The sequence below is a fragment of the Scomber scombrus genome, unplaced genomic scaffold (assembly GCF_963691925.1).
Source record: "Scomber scombrus unplaced genomic scaffold, fScoSco1.1 SCAFFOLD_278, whole genome shotgun sequence".
Lineage (NCBI taxonomy): Eukaryota > Metazoa > Chordata > Actinopteri > Scombriformes > Scombridae > Scomber > Scomber scombrus.
In genome coordinates, this window is record NW_026910428.1 from 18,340 (window position 1) to 39,438 (window position 21,099).

Genomic DNA, 21,099 nt, shown 5'->3' on the forward strand with positions numbered 1-21,099 from the left:
CCTCCCTTCCTTCCTCCCTCCTTTCCTTCCTTCTTCCTCCCCTCCTCCCTCCCTCCCCTCGAGGACAACAGCAGAGTTAACTATCCTACAGTGAATAAAGCAATGTGTTATTTAAAGATGATGTTTTGTGATTTTTAAGATACGAGCCGAAGTCAATATCAAAGATGATTTTATTTACATAAATCTCTTTTTAAAACAAAAGGCAAAATGAACAGCTTTTATCTCCTTTAAAAAGCTTCCAGAACAATCAACCTAATAATCAAAAAGTCCTTCAATAGCTGAGACGTGTGTCTAAAAGCACAGCTGTCCAATCAAATTAGACCCCGCCCCCCAATCCCCCCCCACCAACCAACCCCCCCAAAAATCATCTCTTTCTCTCATTCCATGCAGCTTATTTACTGCAAACCAGTAATTACAACAGTAATGAACATAAGTTTGTAGTCAAACCCTTTAAGACGTTCAGGCTGTGGAAGTCTAAACAACATAATACTCGTAGGAGTTGTGCTTGAAAGCTTTTTTTTTTTAATACAAATGCACGATGAAGATCTCCGCGGTGGTCGAGGGATCTGATTGGTTGTACTGTCCATACTGTCGAAGGCACATTTAGTGCCGGTAGCTGAAAGATTTTGGGATCAGTGTCGATCGGACGTCTGCTGCTGGAAACTGAACCGAAGCTCGACATCACGACAGATATCAAAGAGTTAATCGTCGTCGTTGTTTTTTAAACCGTCACGACTTTTTCTTTTCCAGACATTTCTGCAGCCAGTGAAGTTTGTTGTTTTTTTTTAAGGCCTGGAAATTCAACGAAAAAAATGGTATTGAAAGAACTCTTCCAGCAGCCCTGCAGCGGGACCCTGAGACTAGAAAACACAGTTTGAGCCTTCGTTAAAAAAAAAAGGTGCAGTCGTCTCTCTCTCCGCCTGTTGCCCCGGGAGATGGACAGCAGGATAAAACCTCCCTCTCCTCTCTGTACCAGTGATTCAAAACACAAGGAAGAAAAAAGAAAAAGAAAAGGTGCATTTACTGAATGACATAAACGAGACTATTATTAGAACAGATTTAAAACAAATGATGGCGTCTCTTTCAAGAGCATCGAGTCCACAGCAGACTGGAGAACTTGCACCTTTTTCATGATGGATTATTATTGTGAGACACGGACAGAAAAACATCAACAATGAATCATTTTTTAGATTTTTTTTGGGATCGAGCTTTTCATTAGTGGCTTCATACCAAACACTCTTCATCTCTTTATCACATACAAACCAAATCTGGGGTCTGAAACGAGCTTTTTTTTTAACCAAAACTCAATATTGATTTATGTCATGAGAAAAGTAGCAAGAGGAAGGAAAGAGGGGGGGGGGGGGGGGGGGAAATAAAAATAATAATAATAATAATAATTAGAAAACAACTTTTTCTTTTCTTTTTTTTTTATCGTAAAGGGAGAAAGTGTGCATGTGTTTTTATTATATGTACAATAACGTACACAAATGTAAAGCGCGGTCACACAAGAGACCAAGTAGTAGTAAGTAAATGACCAGAGGTATCTCAGTGATTACAGTAGGAAGTCACTTTAAAAAAAATCAGACACACCTCTCTTTTAGTTTTTCCTCTGGTTTTGGCGCAGAGTTGATAGAAAACTGCTTCACTGTCTCACCTTCATTCATTCACTCTCTCTCTCTCTCTCTCTCTCTTTCTTTTCTTTCACTCTTTCACAAATATTCTGTTAAAGTTCGTTAAGGACAAAAAAAAAAAATACAAATTTGAGCTTCTATCGATCTGCAAGTCAGGATTTGAAAGCTCTCGAAGTCGATTTAGACATAAAACATAAGTGAAATTGATGTTTTGAGCCTGTGGAGAAGTTACTCAATACCAATAATGTGTTTTTAAGTCTTTTCTGATACTTTTAATCCCAAAGAATCTGCAAAAAACTCAAATCAGTCAAATCCTGACGTGCAGATTTCAAGCTCAAATTCGTCCCAGTTCTTTAGTTTTTTTGTCGTTAATAAACTCTTATCATCGCTCTCTTCTTTGTTTCCCTCTATAAACAAACTGCAAGGGAACGTGAACTGCATCTTAAGACATCGTCTAAGCACATTACATGTCGGCAGGCACACACGAGATCACACACACACACACACTCACCGAGGCTGCAGAGGTGACGCAATATTTAATTCTTCTCTAAAGGGGAATAAAAATGTTTCTATATAACCGTACTTAATGTGCCGTTAACCGTTAAGATGATGATGTGGGGAATCTGATATATTATTTAATCTTATATTTAATGGATGTGTGTCATTTTTTTTGAGGTGTGGGGAAATAAATAATTAGAAACAGCTGAGCCAACATGTGAAGATAAAGAGAAAAAATGAGGATGTTTTTTGGTCGACATCATGCAGCCTCAACACACACACACACACACACACAGACACACACACACACACAGACAGACAGAGAATGAGAGCAGCAGTTACTCTTTCCTTGAGCCCTTATAGAGTAAAAACCCAAACTCAAAAAAAAAAAAACTAAACAAAAAGAAACTAACAAGAAAAAAAGAGAATGACATCATCCCTGACATTGTTCAAGAACAAATTAAAGTTGCTGAATTTGTGTTTTATAATTCTTTCTTCTTTTTTTTTTTAACTTAAATATAATAAAGATATATATGTATATTTTTCTATAGATTTCATTAGTTTTTATTATTATTATTATTCTTGTTGTCAGTCCTCTGTGGAGTCTGTGTCGTCATTGATATAATCTTCTTCTATGGGCGTTCCTCCGTTTTGAGTCCCCCACTCGTCTTCGTCGTACTCTATGCTGTCGTTGTCCTCAAGGAGTTCGTTATCGAGCTCTCCCGCAGCCGCCGCCGCCGCCCCCCCGACCGCTCCGTCACCGGGGGGGTCGTCGTCGTCGGGTAGCTGGTCCTCCTCCCCCTCTGCGGCCGGCGGGGCGTCGGCGTCCTGAGGAGCGGCGTAGCCCCCGTTGTTGTTGGAGAAGGCGGCTCGGTCTCGACTCTCCTCCTCCACGTAGACCCGCTGGTGGCACATGGGGCAGGTGTCCTGGATGTAGAGCCACTTCCTCAGGCACAGCGCGTGGAAGTAGTGGTGGCAGGGCGTGATGCGGGCCGACGTGGCGAACTCCTGGTAGCAGATGGCGCACACGTCCTCGATGTCGCTCAGCTGGTCGCCGCGGACCTCCGGCAGCGAGTTGATCTTCTTGACGGCGGTGCGACGGTTGATGAAGGTCTTCCAGCCGTTCTTGGCCTGCAGGTAGATGTTGAAGTAGGCGTGCAGGCACATCATGCAGGCGCGGATCTTACTGCCCGACTCGAACATCATGGTGTAGGCGCCGTTACCGAACATGATGACGCCGAACAGGAACTCGATGATGTTCCCCGTGGAGCGGACGTAGTAAACGTAGTCGTCAAGCTTCTCCCACAGGACGTTGGAGAAGCCGTCGGCCATGAAGAGTCCGTAGACCGTTAGAGAGACAACCACCTGAGGAGAGGAAGGAGAGGAAGGAGGGGAAGGAGAGGAAGTAGTTATTAAACATGCTGCTGATGAGAGGAACAAATGACACACACATCAGGGTATCTGCACATTTTTAAAGTACAAATTTAATGACTTTTTAGACCTTTTTAAAACCTCTTTAAGGTAAAAATAAAACCAATGCTGCTGCAAAGGAATACAACAGATTAGACGACTGTATACACAGTTATGAGTGATATGAACAACACTAAGTTTCTATATGGATAACTTTATGTATTTATTCTGTGTGAAGCTTTTGTCCTCCAAACATTTCTTGTATTAAAAATGCTTGAATCAGTTTTCTCTTTTAAATTACTTCTTTGAACATTGTTTTATAACCATATCCGTGAAGTCACCCATTGGTTTGTGGACTGCTGCTCGGAGGCCAATAGTATCGGATCTGAGCAGCGCCATCTTGAAATTTGCAGGTGCATGCTGGGAAAAATAAAAACAGGGATTCTACTTATATGGGCATCAGGAGGAGCATGAGGCGCCCTCCTGAACCTGTGAACCAATCAACCTGTCAATCACGACGTAGCCACGCCCTAATGCATACCCTGCTTTATCGTCACATATAAAATCAGGGAGGCCAAAATGTCCCAAATGAACATCATACTGCATTGAAGAAGGCTTTAAACTAGCGATTGAGACCATAAACACATTTTGAAAACGTTTACTGAGGTTAGAAATCAAGTGAGAAGTTGGGGAATTCTCCATTGACTTGTATAGAGACGGAAGTCCTTTTGACACCAAAACGGTCGCCCCCTGGTGGCCTTTTGATAGAATGCAGTTTTAAGTTACTTCTGCGTTGGCCTCATTTCAGAGGACCAGAACTCCCCACCTGGTTTATACAGATAAGTAAGTGTAACCTTGTGGCTCCTCCTGCACATTTATCTTCTGATAGTCATCGTCTTCTTTTCTTTCTTGTATTGTTTTTCTTCTCTTTCATATGCAATAAAATAAATAAATAAAATATCTCATTTCTTTTTTATCTAACCTCTCCCAGACTTATTTACCTGTCACACGTTTTATTTTATTGCTCTTTGTTCACATTTAATCTCTGTGAAACTGTAAAGTTCATAAATCTTAGAGATTTACTGGACAGCAGAAGAGACGATACTACCTCTGCTTCTGTTTGTTATGTTTGTTTTATAATATTCAGACAGAAAATAAAAAAAAATATATTATTTAAAAGAACATTTTAATGAGACTCTTTCCTGATTTTTTTTTGACATTTTCCTTTAATTGTTTTTCATCTCATTTAAATAAGTTTTGTCTATTTTTGCCTTTTTTTACTCATCAAATAGTTATTATTTGTTCTCTTTTATGAAGCCATTATGTTATAATTTGCATATTTTGCCGCCTTGTGAAACACTTTGTAACTCAGATTTGTAACTCAGAAGTTCTCCATAAATAAATTAATATTATAATTATTACTAACTTACAGACTCATATTTACACCTAGGGGCAATTTAGAGTCACTAATGAACCAAACCGCAGGAAGAACATGCAAACCCCTGAAGTCCAGATTGATTTAATGAATAATAAATAAATGAATAAAAAACAACTAACTGAATAGTAAATATAATTCTTATCTGCATCTTATTGACTGAAAATGACTCAGAGTGGCTCACGTCAGCTTCTCACAGACTAAAATCACATTGATCACCTTCATCTGTCTGAGTAGAAACTAAAAGATTGTCGTGTTTTACAAGTGTTTCCATGGCAACCACGGGACGAGGTTGTTGTGTACTTGCTGCAGTGACATTTAAGGACAAACCTTCCTAAACCTTTGTGTCGTCCTCCCGGGTCAAACTGACCCCGTCTGTTTTGACTGTTCCTTCTTTCCTCCCTTCCTTCTTTCCGTCTGTCCTTCTTTCCTCCCTCCTTCCTTCCTTTCTTTCCTTCCTCCCTCCTTCGTTCGTTCCTTCCTCCCTCGTTCCTTCCTTCCTCCCTACTACCTTCCTTCCTTTCCTTCCTTCTTTCCCTTCCTCATTTCCCTCCTTCTTTCCTCCCTCCCTCCTTTTCTTTCTTTCCTTCCTTCCTCCTTCCTACCTTCCTTCCTTCATCCTTCCTTCCTTTCCTTCCTTCTTTCCTTTCTTCATTTGCCTCCTTCTTTCCTCCCTCCCTCCTTTTCTTTCTTTCTTTCCTTCCTCCCTTCCTTTCCTTCCTCCTTCCTTTTCTTTCCTTCCTTCCTTCTTTACTCCCTCCCTCCTTCTCTCTTTCTTTCCTCCGTCCTTCCTTACTTCCTCCTTCCTTCTTTCCTCCCTCCCTCCCTCCTACCTTCCTTCCTTCTTTCCTCCCTCCCTCCCTTCCTTCTTCCTTCCTCCCTTCCTCCCTTCCTTCTTCCTTCCTCCCTTCCTTCCTTGACTCAGGAGGGTTAAACATCTTTTAACATCTTCAAATAATTTCCTTTTCTGGCTCATTTTAATAACTTCTATCCTCACATAACTATCATAACTTTCTGTCTCCACTCAGACATGTAGTCCGTGACCATTTACACGTTATTTACACGCCAACCTCTCCGTCTTCTCACCTTGAGGCAGAGCTCCACACAGAAGGCGGTGACGGCGAACAGCCAGGTGTTGAGAGCGTAGTGATGCCAGAGAGCGTAGCTGAGCGCCACGGGGAGCACGAAGAGCGCCAGAGACACCAGCAGCACCGGGAAGTGGCGTCTGACAGAGGAGACGTGAGAAGCGCTGAGGGACATCAGGACGGGGTCGGTCATGCCGTGGATGAAGTGAAGGATGGCCGTCAGCAGAAGGCACATGTTACGGCTCAGACGCACCTACGGGTCACAGAGAGGGACAAAATAAGAGAGGGTTAAAGTTAGAGAAGACCGAAGTTAGAGAGGGTTAAAGATAGAGAGGGTTAAAGTTAGAGAGGGTTAAAGATATGAATCATGGTGAAAGGTTTTATAGTCCCCAAAATGCTTCAGCGGTGTCACAGAAGTGAGTAAAAGCATTTGGCACAATTTGGCCATTTGGAGACGTTTTGGAAAGGGTTAGGGACGCCAGTGACGGCACAAACTAAAAACGCCATAACTTTCATATGGTTAGGGTTAGAAGTCTGAAACTTCATCCAGTTGTGGTTGACAAGATGTAGAAGGTATGTGGTGATTGCTATATACCTGGCATAAAGCATAGCCTAGTTATTGTTATTCAAAAATAACTTACTTTAGGCGAAGACAAAAAAGTTTTTGAGCCATGTTTGAACTGATGTAGTTTAGGGTGTGTGTGTGTGTGTGTGTGGCACATACTAAATAAGCACATTTAGTATGTATTGTCAGCTTTCAAATGAGGTATCATACATGCATCTAGGACTTGCAGTTATTGTGTTATAAGCTTTTCCATTTGGGTATGCCAAATAGGCGAAAATCACCCAAAACAGGAGGGTTTTAAGAGTTTAAAGTTAGAGAGGGCCTTTAAACGTTAGGACACAGGAAGTCAAATCAACAGAGGGAAGTTAGGAGAAAAAGTTTCAGAAACACAGAGAACATCCAGCATCCGCCGTCTGCTTCCTCTCTACTTCCTGATATATTAAAACCCAGCTTAGTAATTAAAGTTCTGGCATCATGAACCCTGTAAAACCCACCAGACGCTCGTCAGGATGAAGGCTGCTGAGGCCGGTCTGCAGAGCGAGGATGAAGAACAGAACCGGAGCCACGAACCCTAAACGTTTATCCTCTTCCTCCGTCGAACCTGAAACCAGACGACACACAGAACCATCAGTTATAACGTATCGTAGCTTCCTTCCTAAATATCAGCGCTGGTTCTACTTCCTGCCGTACCGATGAAGGCGAGGATGCTGAGGCCGAGGTAGTGAGCCACCGAGGAGATGACGGCGCTCATTCCCAGCACGGTGAGCGTGGAGTCGCAGCCCGAGATGATCAGGTTACTGGTCAGATCCCAGAACACGTCCCAGCTCAGCAGGTAGCCCTGCGGGTAACCATGGCAACGGTCAGAATCATCACATCACAAGTCTTTATAGTCACACATTTAGACGTTAAATTCTTCTTTCTTTAGTGCACATAAGAAAATAGATATTAAATAACATGAAATAGTATCAGGGCCTCACTGATTAATAGATTTATAGATTTTTGTTGATCAATATTTGTAAATTTAAACTCTGATAGTGATATTAGCAGATATTAGTCTTTTTAACCCTTTACATACTGTTCATATTCTGACTCATAATTAGTCTCTACACCATCAGTCATTAATAAATGTTTGATTAATCCTTTAATGAAGCTGTCAGAGTGGATTTTATTTATTTATGGAGGAAAAAAGAAACATTCACAATCACTATTTTATGGTCCAGGGTAAAAAAATCGAGTTTGGATCGATTTCATTTAAATTTTGCATTATCGATTCATTCATTTTTTTCTTTAATAAACAGCCTTCATGCAATCTGCAGTGATGTAATGTTTTAGTTCACTTTCACTTTCATTTCCTTTCTAATATCAAAATTGCACTTTTGAGACTTGAGTCAGTTTTGTTTACAGCTCAAGTTTAAAATGTCCAATTTACAAGTTTGCACTTAAAACCTTTTGTTTAATGTTTAATGTGAAGAGAAAAAATAAAGTTCATTTGTATTTAGTAACACAGTTGAGACATTTTCATTATTTAAGAGCAGATTGAATCGAATTGAATCGTGATTAATCGATTCAGAACCTTATGAATATCTATTTAGGAAATGGGCCACGATACCCAGCCCTAGTCCAGGGGAACATTTTATATGTTTAAATGCTGATTTTTGAATTTTTTAAATAAACACAGGTCACATTTGCATTTACAGAAATGTTTATCAGCTGCACAGAAATTTAAAAAAGATGCATTTTATTTGTATTTTTGTAAAATATGGGTCAAATTTAGGGAAACGTCCGGCTATAAGAAATGTGTGTAGTGTGATATTCCAGCTCTGAAATGTAAAAAAGGGTCAAATTTAACCTTGAACATAAATGTGGATATTAAAGAATATTCAGCATGATAAGAACAAAGCTCTAAACATCACAACTCAACAACTTTATCAGATTTTCAGGCAGTTTATAAATGACCTGAAACAATCTTTAACATCTCTGTACTGATGTTGTTGAGGTTTGGACGGCGTCTGAAATAAAAACCCACTAAGAGCTAAATGCAGGTTGACTCCATGACTCAGAGGAAATGATTCATATGTGTCTCTGTACAGTTTGGTCATGTGTGTGTATGTTTGTGTTTTAACCACGTGTAAAAACGACCAGGAAACTGTCACAGCGCTGCAGACAGTCTGAGGTTAACAGACCATCGAGGGCTCGAAGCTCAGTATTAAACATTATACTTTATTATCTCACTTCAATACTGGAGTTAAAACAAAGTACAAATATATAAATTATTCAAAAAGATACACAAAAAAAATCTATTTTAAAGAGATATATGGATCAGGACGGGTTGTGTTAATGTGTTTATTTTACTTATATTTTTGCCATAATCATATAAACTAAATGTGCTAGTTGTTTATAAATGATATGAGAGTTAATGGAGGAGTAGTGAGAGAGAGGAAGTTAATCTAATAGTATATAAAAGTAAATCTGCTTCTTTTATAACAGTTTATTCTTGTTTTGTTTGTTTTCTTTTATCTGTTTTTATTCTCATGTTCGAAATAGAGTAAGTAAAATTAAATAAGTCAATTATATATTTACTGTAATGAATGTGAATGTTCCACAAAAGGGTAATTTATTTATTGTTATACTTAGTGAGTCAAAAAGTTCATTTCGGACGTTTTTTCAACTTCAACTCACTTTTTAACCCTTTCATGCAGGAATTATAATAACTATGATAAAATTATGCAACTAAATTATGATAAGGAGGTTCATTTCTCTTTGGGCATGAAAAAAATGATATAACATTACATTATAATAACATATAGCAACTGATTTACAATCAAAAAACATTACTGCAGATTTAGTGGTGATGTCTGGGATGCCATCAAAATCCTTTCATACATAAGAAAACAGCTTTTCAATAGCTGTCCAATGCAGTGAACACTATGCATGAAAGGGTTAAACACCACACAGTGGATCCAAAGTTATTTACACAATAAACTAAAATCTGAATAATGATAAAAAACAAACTAAATTACCATGAATAATAATATCTGGAGAGCAGAAGTGAGTTTTTAAATGTCTCCATCTTCTTTCATACTTCTCAAACCTTCATTAAAAGCAGAATCAACGCTTCTCGTCTCACCTGTGCGTCCGAGCCTCCGTCTGTCGCTCCCCCCGTCGCGTCTCCGCTCTCCCTCCTCACCGCCCGCACCACGTACACCAGGATCAGCGCCTGCGCCGTGACCCGGGTCAGCCAGAACACCCGCAGCACGTCGGGGAACCGGATCCTCTTCCACGTGTCCTCGAGCAGCAGCTGGAGCCCGTAGATCCGGTACATGTGTCTCACCAGCAGGTAGACGTAGCGGCACGAGTAGTAAAACCATTTCAGCCTCACGGCGAGACACACGGCCGTGTTCAGGGCCAACGCCAGACCCGAGAACACCGCCACCAGCTGCCTCACGTCCACCGGCAGCTCGATCATCAGCCCCCACAGAGGCATCATGATGTCCAGCACCACCAGCGCCGCGAACACCGACTGCAGGTTGAGCAGGAAGACGTAACCGACGCCGAACATCAGCTGGACGGCCGCCATGCCGAGCCACAGCGTGGGGCCGTTCCTGGGCAGCAGCCGGAAGCCCAGCGCCGCCTTGTAGTAGGCGCTGTAGAAGTCTATGTGTGAGGTGGCGTAGTAGTTGATGAGGACCGCCGCCACGCCGAGCATGACGGCGAAGAAGAGGGTGTAGAACTTAAACAAGGCTTTCTGGGAGAGAAGAAGCACCACCGTGGAGACGAGGACACCTGGAGATAAAACACAAGACATGAAGGATTAGTTTGTGTTATTGGAAACTAGTTTTAATCAATACGTCCTGTAATAAGATGTAATGTGTCCTAATCTGCTCCCAATGCAGGTATAACTGCTCCCAATGCTCCCAATGCAGGTACATCTGCTCCCAATGCTCCCAATGCAGGTATATCTGCTCCCAATGCTCCCAATGCAGGTACATCTGCTCCCAATGCAGGTACATCTGCTCCCAATGCAGGTATAACTGCTCCTAATGCTCCCAATGCAGGTATATCTGCTCCCAATGCAGGTATAACTGCTCCCAATGCAGGTATAACTGCTCCCAATGCAGGTACATCTGCTCCTAATGCAGGTATATCTGCTCCCAATGCAGGTATATCTACTCCCAATGCTCCCAATGCAGGTATAACTGCTCCCAATGCAGGTATAACTGCTCCCAATGCAGGTATAACTGCTCCCAATGCAGGTACATCTGCTCCCAATGCAGGTACATCTGCTCCCAATGCAGGTACATCTGCTCCCAATGCAGGTATAACTGCTCCTAATGCTCCCAATGCAGGTATATCTGCTCCCAATGCTCCCAATGCAGGTACATCTGCTCCCAATGCAGGTACATCTGCTCCCAATGCAGGTATAACTGCTCCTAATGCTCCCAATGCAGGTATATCTGCTCCCAATGCAGGTATAACTGCTCCCAATGCAGGTATAACTGCTCCCAATGCAGGTACATCTGCTCCTAATGCAGGTATATCTGCTCCCAATGCAGGTATATCTACTCCCAATGCTCCCAATGCAGGTATAACTGCTCCCAATGCAGGTATAACTGCTCCCAATGCAGGTATAACTGCTCCCAATGCAGGTACATCTGCTCCTAATGCAGGTATATCTGCTCCCAATGCAGGTATATCTACTCCCAATGCTCCCAATGCAGGTATAACTGCTCCCAATGCAGGTATAACTGCTCCCAATGCAGGTACATCTGCTCCTAATGCAGGTATATCTGCTCCCAATGCTCCCAATGCAGGTATAACTGCTCCCAATGCAGGTATAACTGCTCCCAATGCAGGTATAACTGCTCCCAATGCAGGTATAACTGCTCCCAATGCAGGTATAACTGCTCCCAATGCAGGTATAACTGCTCCCAATGCAGGTATATCTGCTCCCAATGCAGGTATAACTGCTCCCAATGCAGGTATAACTGCTCCCAATGCAGGTATAACTGCTCCCAATGCAGGTATAACTGCTCCCAATGCAGGTATAACTGCTCCCAATGCAGGTACATCTGCTCCTAATGCAGGTATATCTGCTCCCAATGCAGGTATAACTGCTCTAATGCAGGTATACTCAAGTCTCAAGGCTCAGAATGTCACTGGTGACATCCTGTTAAATCATACCTGCATTGGAAGACTTTTTTCTGCTAGTAGACTTAATATTTAATCTTCTATGCATTAAAATCTTGAACCCTTTTCTCCATAACTAGCGACTTTCAGCAGAATGTGTCTGTGGTTGTAAACACACACACATGGATTTATAAGTGTGTGTGTTTGCAATAATCTGAAGAACATATATATTTAATTTCTTGTGTAAAAGTCTAATGAATCTAATGAAGTACTGAGCTGGTACTAGTATCACTTTAAAGGATCTTGGATTGGTGCTGGTATACAGTAATAATAGCTGCATACAGTATAAATAAACAGCTCCTACTATTATTACAGGCTATTACTAATATTACTAATATCTGAAGGTGACATCACAGCTCTGTTTAATAGTCATAGTAAACAAACTCTATAAAAACCTGGATTAAAATGGTATAAAAAAGGGTCATTTCATAGTTTACAGGCTGATATTTGTAGTTATTCTGTATGTGTTGGGTCTAAATGTTAAGATTTATGTTCTGCTGGTGTTCGGGGGGTTTTTGGGGGGGTTCGGGGGGTTTGGGGGGGGTTTTGGGGGGGGGTATGAGCCTGAACCTTGCTGGCTGACCCACTTTGACGAGCGCCTTATTTGGCTCCAGCAGCTCTGAGAGGATTTCAGAGGGGAGGACAACGAGGAGGTCAAAGGTCAACAAACTGTACAAACAGGCGTATTATGTAACGCTGTTTATCTGCAGACAGAGATCTGAGTTAAAGCTTCAGCAGCTTGTTCTCAGATTAGTGTAGACTGAGTTTAAGGACCTGGAAAGCTTCAGTTATGCCTGGAAACATATATATATATAAATGCTACTTTATAATGAGGTGTTGTGAAAGTGCAAAAAGTTTCATTTCATGTCCAAAAATCTAATAAAAACTGCTGAATAATCAAACTTAAACACAGTTAAAGTTTAATTTAATTCAATATTATAATGTTAAAATGAACAGAGAGTAAATCCTGACACTAATAAGTCATATAGTGTGATCATAAATACAATATATTAACCTTTACATACTGTTCAGGGTCAATTTTTACCCTTTATTTTCATTTAAAAGCTGTAAAAACACATTAAATAATTATTTTAACAGGACTTTTCCTAATTTACCTCACAAATAATTTAATATCAGGGGTTTTATCTCAGCTTTTGTGTCAAAATTCAGTTTAATTTCCCATTTAAAATCCTCCTTTACTACACATTAAGTCATATTAATCACAATAGCTGCATACAGTATAATACACAGCACCTGCTATTATTATTATTATAGGCTATTACTAATATTGAAACACATGATTTCACTCACAGCTCAGAGATAACTTTAATATCAGGTGTCAAAATTCAGTTTCCAGTAAAAAGCTGTTTTCATATTCAGCTGTTAAAGGTTTTTTTTTTACTGTTGTTGCTGAAAAATAAGGTTTTAATTGAGGTGAGTTTAACATGATTTACTTATATCACCTTCAGATAGTCTAATGTTAGTAGCAGCTTATAATAAAAGTATAAATCAGCTGTAATTTTATTCCAGAAGTAGTAAAATATATATGATGACTAGACAGTTTTTTGTCTGACACTTGAACTGAGTGACTGCAAACCAAACAGATAACTTTAATATCAGGTGTTTTATTACAGCTGTTGGGTCATAATCCAGTTTACTTTCCTTTTTAAAGTCCTTAACTCATCAGTATGTCTGTTAAAATCACTGTGATGAATCATGCTTCACATTCAGCTACTAAAACTTTCTCTGTGGTCGATGAAAAATAAGGTTTTTATGGAGCAGAGTTTCAGTTTACACACAGCTGTGATGTGCACAAATACTAGAAATGGAACAATATTTATATATATTATGTATTTATTAATGCAGAAGAAGAACTGGGTGTAATTATAAGTATGTAAACATGACGTAATGATGAGTTAAAGACTTTAAAAGGAAAGAAAACTGAATTTTGACCCAACAGCTGTAATAAAACACCTGATATTAAAGTTATCTGTGAGCTGGACAGACTGATTTGGTCTTTAATCAAACCTGTTATACAAAAACTGTCTAATTATATATATTTAGCAACTTTTGGAACAAAATTACAGCTGATTTATACTTTATAATCACAATAGCTGCATACGGTATAATACACAGCGCCTGCTATTATTATTATTATTATAAGCTGCTAATATTAGACAATCTGAAGGTGATATCAGTAAATCTTCTCTCACATTGATATCTGATTAATTAAAAACCTAACAGAGTCTGATTTCACTCACAGCTCACAGATAACTTTAATATCAGGTGTTAAAATCAGTTTCCTGCTCATCAGTAGTGTGTTATCTTCACTGTATTTAATCCTATATGACAGTAAAAAGGCTGTTTTCACACTCAGATATTTCACTTTAGTCACTGAAAAATAAGATTTTAATTGAGGAGATTGTAGCTTATAATAATAGTGTCTGCTGTGTATTATACTGTATGCAGCTATTGTGATAATAAAATATAAATCAGCTGTCATTTTGATCCAAAAGTCGTAAAATATATATAATTACTAGACAGGAAGCTTTAACAGAGTCTGATTTCACTCACAGCTGACAGATAACTTTAATATCAGGTGTTAAAATCTAATCTCCGTTCCTTTTAAAGTCCTTAACTCATCACTAGTCTGTTATCTTCACTGTATTTAATCCTATATGACAGTAAAAGGCTGTTTCTAAAGAGTCATCATGAGTAATCTACACACAGCTGTGATGTGAACCTGAAGCCTGCAGCGCTAAAAACACTCAAATATATCAGACAGCAGTTATTATCCAGAGTAGAGTCATTAATAAACCTCCAGGAAGGTCTGGAGGAGATCTCTAGACAACTAGCACACAGGAAATGACACCTGACTGATTTAATGAATGTCTGATATGAAGCTTTAACAGGTTTACTGATCATATAACTTTAATATAAGTGTTTTATATCAAAGCTGTTGCCTCATATTTCATTTTAAAGTCTTTAACTCATCAGTATGTGTGTTAACTTCTCTGTGCTGAAGCATGTTTTTTGTACTGTTGTCATTAAAAAACTAGATTTTAGTGATGAGAGAGGAATGAAAGTCAGTCCTGGTCCAATATTAATATAATAACACAGCTGAGATGGAGAAATATTCACATATATTATGTATTTATTAATATAGGAGAAGGACTGGGTGTAATTATAAGTATATAAACATGACGTAATGATGAGTTAAAGACTTTAAAAGGAAAGAAAACATCTTTAACAGCTACTTAAATATCTCCTCCAGGCCTGTATTAAGATTAATATAATATATAATACACTTTAAATAATAATAATGAGTCTGATGTCATGTTTATATACTTATAATAACACCCAGTTCTTCTCCTATATTAATAAATACATAATATATGTGAATATTTCTCCATTTTCAGTATTTGTCTACATCTCAGCTGTGTTATTATATTAATATTGGACCAGGACTCACTTTCATGCCTCTCTACTCACTAAAATCTGCTTTTTTAATGACTAAAGTACAAAATGTTAGCAGCTAAATATAAAAACATGGTTGAATACAGAGAAGTTAACAGACATACTGATGAGTTAAAGACTTTAAAAGGAAATATGACCCATAGGCTTTGATATAAAACACCTGATATTGAAGTTATCTATGAGCTGTCAGGTGAATCAGACTGTGTTATATTATAATAATTAATAATATATTTCCATTTTCAGTGACTAAAGTGAAATATCTGAGTGTGAAAACAGCTTTTTGTGGTCATATATGATTCACTACAGTGAAGATAACAGACTAGTGATGAGTAGATGACTTTAAAAGGAAATATGATGCAACAGCGATGATAAAACAACTGATATTAAAGTTATCAGACTGTTATATTATCAGTAAACCTGTTAAAGCTTCATATCAGACATTAATTATAGTATCAGTACAGTGAAGATAATAGACACACTGATGAGTAAAGGACTTTAAAAGGAAAGGAAACTACCTAACAGTATGTCCCACAGTTACTTAAAGAGCTCCTGTATTAAGATTAATATAATATACTGTACTTTAATTAATAATAATGAGTCTGATGTCATGTTTACATACTTATAATTACACCCAGTCCTTCTCCTGCATTAATAAATACATAATATATGTGAATATTTCTCCATTTTCAGTGTTTATCCACATCTCAGCTGTGTTATTATATTAATATTGGACCAGGACTGACTTTAATGCCTCTCTACTCACTAAAATTTAGTTTTTTAATGACAACAATACAAAATGTTAGCAGCTAAATATAAAAACATGGTTGAATACAGTGAAGTTAACAGACATACTGATGAGTTAAAGACTTTAAAAAGGAAATATGACCCATAGGCTTTGATATAAAACACCTGATATTAAAGTTATCTATGAGCTGTCAGGTGAATCAGATTGTGTTATATTATAATAATTAATAATATATTTCCATTTTCAGTGTTTGTCCTCATCACAGCTGTGTTATTATATTAATATTGAACCAGGACTCACTTTCATGCCTCTGTCTTTACTAAAATCTTCTTTTTTAATAACCTACTACTGCTTTAATTGTTGATTTCATTGCATTTTACTGTCATATATGATTCAATACAGTGAAGTTAACAGACTAGTGATGAGATAAAGACTTTAAAAGGAAACATGATGCAACACCTTTGATATAAAACACTTATATTAAGTTATGAGACTGTGTTATAGTACTTATAAACCTGTTAAAGCTTTGTGTCAGACATTAATTACATTTCTCCTGCTGCTTAAATCGGCTTTACAGTAAAACAGCTGACCCCCCCCCCTCCTTCCTCCTTCCTCCTCCCCCCCCCCCCCCCCCCCCTCCTAGCTAGCTGTCACCTTGCCCCCATGTTGTTACCATCACACATCTTCCCCTCTCTTCTTTTCCTCCTCTCTCCATCACAACCACACTCACCCATCACCCTGAGCAGCACCTTCCACATGGCAGCAGCCCATCCTGAGCCGGGGTCGTAGTAGGAGTTAAAGATGGCGTCTATAATAAAGATGCAGGGCACTCTGAGAGCCACATCCAGCAGCGCCACGGCCTGCTGGCCAAGCCGGGTTTGGGTGGTCGCCATGCGGCCTCACTGGCGACGGCGTCCCGGTGCGGCGGAGCTCCGGTTATCCATTAAAACATGAAACAGAAGATAATAACAATGAAGGCGTTGTGTTGTTTGTTATTAGTCAGTTGGGAGCCTGCTGTCGTCCGCCATGTTAACCTCCTGTTGCTGCTTCTTCTTCTGGTTTTAATCGCGTTGTTTCCGCCTCCAGCCGCCAGGAGACAACACCCGCGAAACAATAAATACCCGATATATCGATTAGGTGTCCATTATTAGCTCCGATTTTGTTAGTTTTTCTCCTTTTCTCCCTTTTTTCTTGAGGACAGAAGTTGCTCGGCTGTTCCAGAAGGACTGAGCTCTGACGTGACGTAACGTAGCAGGAGTTCCGGTGTTGTGGCGTCAGAGGGTGTGGCGCGTGACGTTGCGCTATTTTTAATACGGCTTTTTTTCCACCGTTTTTTTTTCTTAAATCTTATTATTATAGTTAATACGGTGGCGTATTAGGGTGATATATGTAAAAAATAATAATAAATAAAAATAGTACTGACCTAGAGGAGGGGGGGGGGGTAATATTTTCATGAAAAAAATCTATTTCTGAAATTAAAGTCGTACATTTACGAGAAAAAAACTCAGATATGCTCTGACACTGTAAAGTCTCAAATCTGCAAAAAAAAAACTAACAAAGTTATGAGGAACAATAAGCTGGATAATTCTCTGACATTATAAAGTCGTAAATTTACGAGAATAAACTCAAATATTCTTTGACATTAAAATGAAATATCAGAGAATTTCTGAGATTAAAGTCGTAAAATTACGAGAAAAAAATATCCTACACACATCTCACTCCCAAAAGTTTAACCCTCCTGTTGTCCTTGAGTCAAGGAAGGAAGGGAGGAAGAAGGAAGGAAAGGAGGGAGGAAGGAAGGAAGGAAGGAAAGGAAATAAGGAAGGGAGGAAGAAGTAAGGGAGGAAGAAGGAAGGAAGGATGAAAGGGAGGAAGAAGGAAGAAAGGAAAGGAGGGATGAAAGGAGGCAGGAAGGAAAGAAGAAGGAATGAAAGGAGGGAGGGAGGAAAGGAGGGAGGAAGGAAGGAAGAAGGAAGGGAGGAAGGAAGGAAGGAAGAATGAAGGAAGGAAGGACAGGAGGGAGGAAGGAAGGGAGGAAAGGGAAGAAGGAAGGGAGGAAAGAAAGGAAGGAATGAAGGACGGAGGAAAGAAGGAAGGTAGGAGGGTGGGAGGAAGAAGGAGTGAAAGGAGGAAGGAAAGGATGAAGAAGGAATGAAGGGAGGGAGGAAGTAAGGAAAGGAGGAAGGACAGACGGAAGGAAGGAAGGAAGGGAGGAAAGAAGGAACAGTCAAAACAGACGGGGTCAATTTGACCCGGTGAGGACGACACAAAGGTTAAACTAAACTTAAAATGTTGCCACGAGCCTCCTCTCTCTCTCTCAAAATGTAAATATATTTCCTGTGAGAGTTTTAGTTTCTGAGATCTGGACCTTAATTTAAAAGGAGAGCGCTGTCTAGACCTTGAGCACATATCATATCTCCTCACACTCAGCTGGTCCTGCTGTTCAAATCTCTGAGCTAGAAGCTAGAATGTGATATTTATGGTTCACATTTCAGGGACTCCCCGCCGGCTCTGTGGTTAAAACCCTGATAGAGTTCTAACATACATGAGGTTAAAGGTCAGATCCCACAGCAGGAGGTGTGATATAACCTTTGACCCCGTCTGTTTTGAATGTTCCTTCCTTCCTTCTGTCCTTCTTCCCTCCCTCCTTCTCTCTTTCCACCCTTCCTTCCTTCCTCCCTTCCTCTTTTCCTTTCTCCCCCTCCCTCCTTCTCTCTTTCTTTCCTCCTTCCTTCCTTCCTCTCTCCTTTCCTTCATTCTTCCTTCCTCCTTTCCTTCCTACCTCCCTCCCTACCTTCCTTCCTTCCTCCCTCTTTTCCTTCCTTCTTCGTCCCTTCCTCTCTCCTTTCCTTCCTTCCTCCCTCCCTACCTTTCTTCCTGCCTCCCTCTTTTCCTTCCTTCTTTGTCCCTTCCTTCCTTCTTCCCTCCCTTCTTCTTTCCTTCCTTCCTTTCTCTCTTACTTCTTTCCTCCCTCCCTCCTTCTTTCCTCCCTCCCTACCTTCCTTCCTCCCTCTTTTCCTTCCTTCCTTCCTTCCTCCCTCCCTCTTTTCCTTCCTTCTTCTTTTCTTCCATCCTTCCTTCTTCCCTCCCTTCCTTCCTTCTTCCTCCTTTCCTTCCTTGACAGCAGGAGGTGTGATATAGTGTCACGTTGGTTGACTTTTCAGCCTGCAGCAATCACACGCAACTTCTTCAGAAATTGCATTTTCTGGTTGTGTGATTGCTGCCAGACATAAAAACCTCATGTGTGACTCCACAGAAAACAAGTTTCACATGACATTCATCCTCTAATCTGTATGTTAAGTGTTTAAAAATACAAGCATCCCATGTTTTTGGAAATTATATGTCATCATATCATCAATGTTAGATGTTTTTATGACTTTATACAGGTTCACTTAAATATATATTCTTGTACATGGTACTTTAAAACATTTTATATTCTTGTTTTTATGTATTTTGGATATAAATTCACATGTTTTATGTCATAATAGTGAAATATTGTGAGTAAATACATTCTAACAATTATAAATGCCAACCACAATCCAGACTGTTAAGTGCTGAATGTCTGTGGTTTTATTTTAGACTGTGTGTTTTTAGACATACTTTTACTTTTTAGATATTACAGGGACTGTTTGCACACCGAGTATTTGTTTTATTAGTACAACTTTTGGGTATTTGTAGTAATACGTTTTTTTTTCCTTTGGATAGTTAGAGATGTGTTTCTATCATAGACTGTATATAAGAAATGGACGTAACATCCGTGACGTCACCCATTGGTTTGTGGACTGCTGCTCGGAGGCCAATAGTATCGGATCTGAGCAGCGCCATCTTGAACATTCAGGTGCATGCTGGGAAAAATAAAAAACATGGATTCTACTTATATGGGCATCAGGAGGAGCATGAGGCGCCCTCCTGAACCTGTGAACTAATCAACCTGTCAATCACGACGTAGCCACGCCCTAATGCATACCCTGCTTTATCGTCACATATAAAATCAGGGAGGCCAAAATGTCCCAAATGAACATCATACTGCATTGAAGAAGGCTTTAAACTAGCGATTGAGACCATAAACACATTTTGAAAACGTTTACTGAGGTTAGAAATCAAGTGAGAAGTTGGTGAATTCTCCATTGACTTGTATAGAGACGGAAGTCCTTTTGACACCAAAACGGTCGCCCCCTGGTGGCCTTTTGATAGAATGCAGTTTTAAGTTACTTCCGCGTTGGCCTCATTTCAGAGGACCGAACTCCCCGCCTGGTTTCTATGTGATGTTGTGTGGATCTATCTATATATCTATCATATTTATCAGTTTGCAGGTAAATGAAGGACAGAAAAGAACAAATAGTTTCAGTGTATGAAAAATGTGATTTCTTTAATTAAGAGGAAAAGAGATCAGAAGCTGTTTGACTTTTCATGAGTTTTCCTCCTGGACCCAAACACACCGACAGTCTTTCACACACTGAAGCTTCATCATCAGCTGGAGCCGAAGAAGACTCTGATGGTGTTGTTGTAGATCGTGTTGGAAAGCTCCGCTGGGTCCTCGTCCCTCGCTGCCGCCATCACCTCTAGAACTTGTCTGGAGGAGATCAGTGAAATATAAGAAGGTCAGTGATGTTTTATTGTCTCCTTTGCTCCTTCCTCCTTCCATACTTCTTTCCTCACTTCCTTCCATCCTTCCTTGCTTCACTCTTTCTTTCCTTCCTTCCTTCCTCCCTCCCTCCTTACTCCTTTCCTTCCTTCCTCCCTCCCTCCTTACTCCTTTCCTTCCTTCCTTTATTTCCTTCTCTCCTTACTTCCTTCCTCTTTCCCTTCCTCCTTACTCCTTTCCTTCATTCCTTCCTTCCTTCCTTCCTCCTTACTCCTTCCCTTCCTTCCGTCCTTCCTTCATTCCTCCTTTCCTTCCTTCCTCCCTGCCTTCTCTCCTTAATTCCTTCCCTCTTTTTTTCCCCTTTCTTCCTCTCTCCTACTTCTTGTTCTTTCTCCTCTTCCTCCTTTCTTTCTCTCTTTTTTTCTTTCTCTTCTTCTTCCTCTCTCCTACTTCTTGTTCTTTCTCCTCTTCTTCCTTTATC

The 21,099-nt window shown here is 39.8% G+C and overlaps 1 protein-coding gene across 1 annotated transcript; it reads right to left on the reverse strand.

Annotated features, from left to right (window-relative positions):
* Positions 1 to 337: 337 nt before the first annotated feature.
* Positions 338 to 17,252, reverse strand: rnf139 (ring finger protein 139; the record flags this gene model as incomplete). Its single annotated transcript, XM_062415150.1, is given in 6 exon segments — positions 338 to 3,494; positions 6,061 to 6,312; positions 7,119 to 7,225; positions 7,315 to 7,462; positions 9,752 to 10,407; positions 16,764 to 17,252. Coding segments are annotated over 6 exon segments (2,103 nt in total). The 3' UTR covers positions 338 to 2,717.
* Positions 17,253 to 21,099: the final 3,847 nt, after the last annotated feature.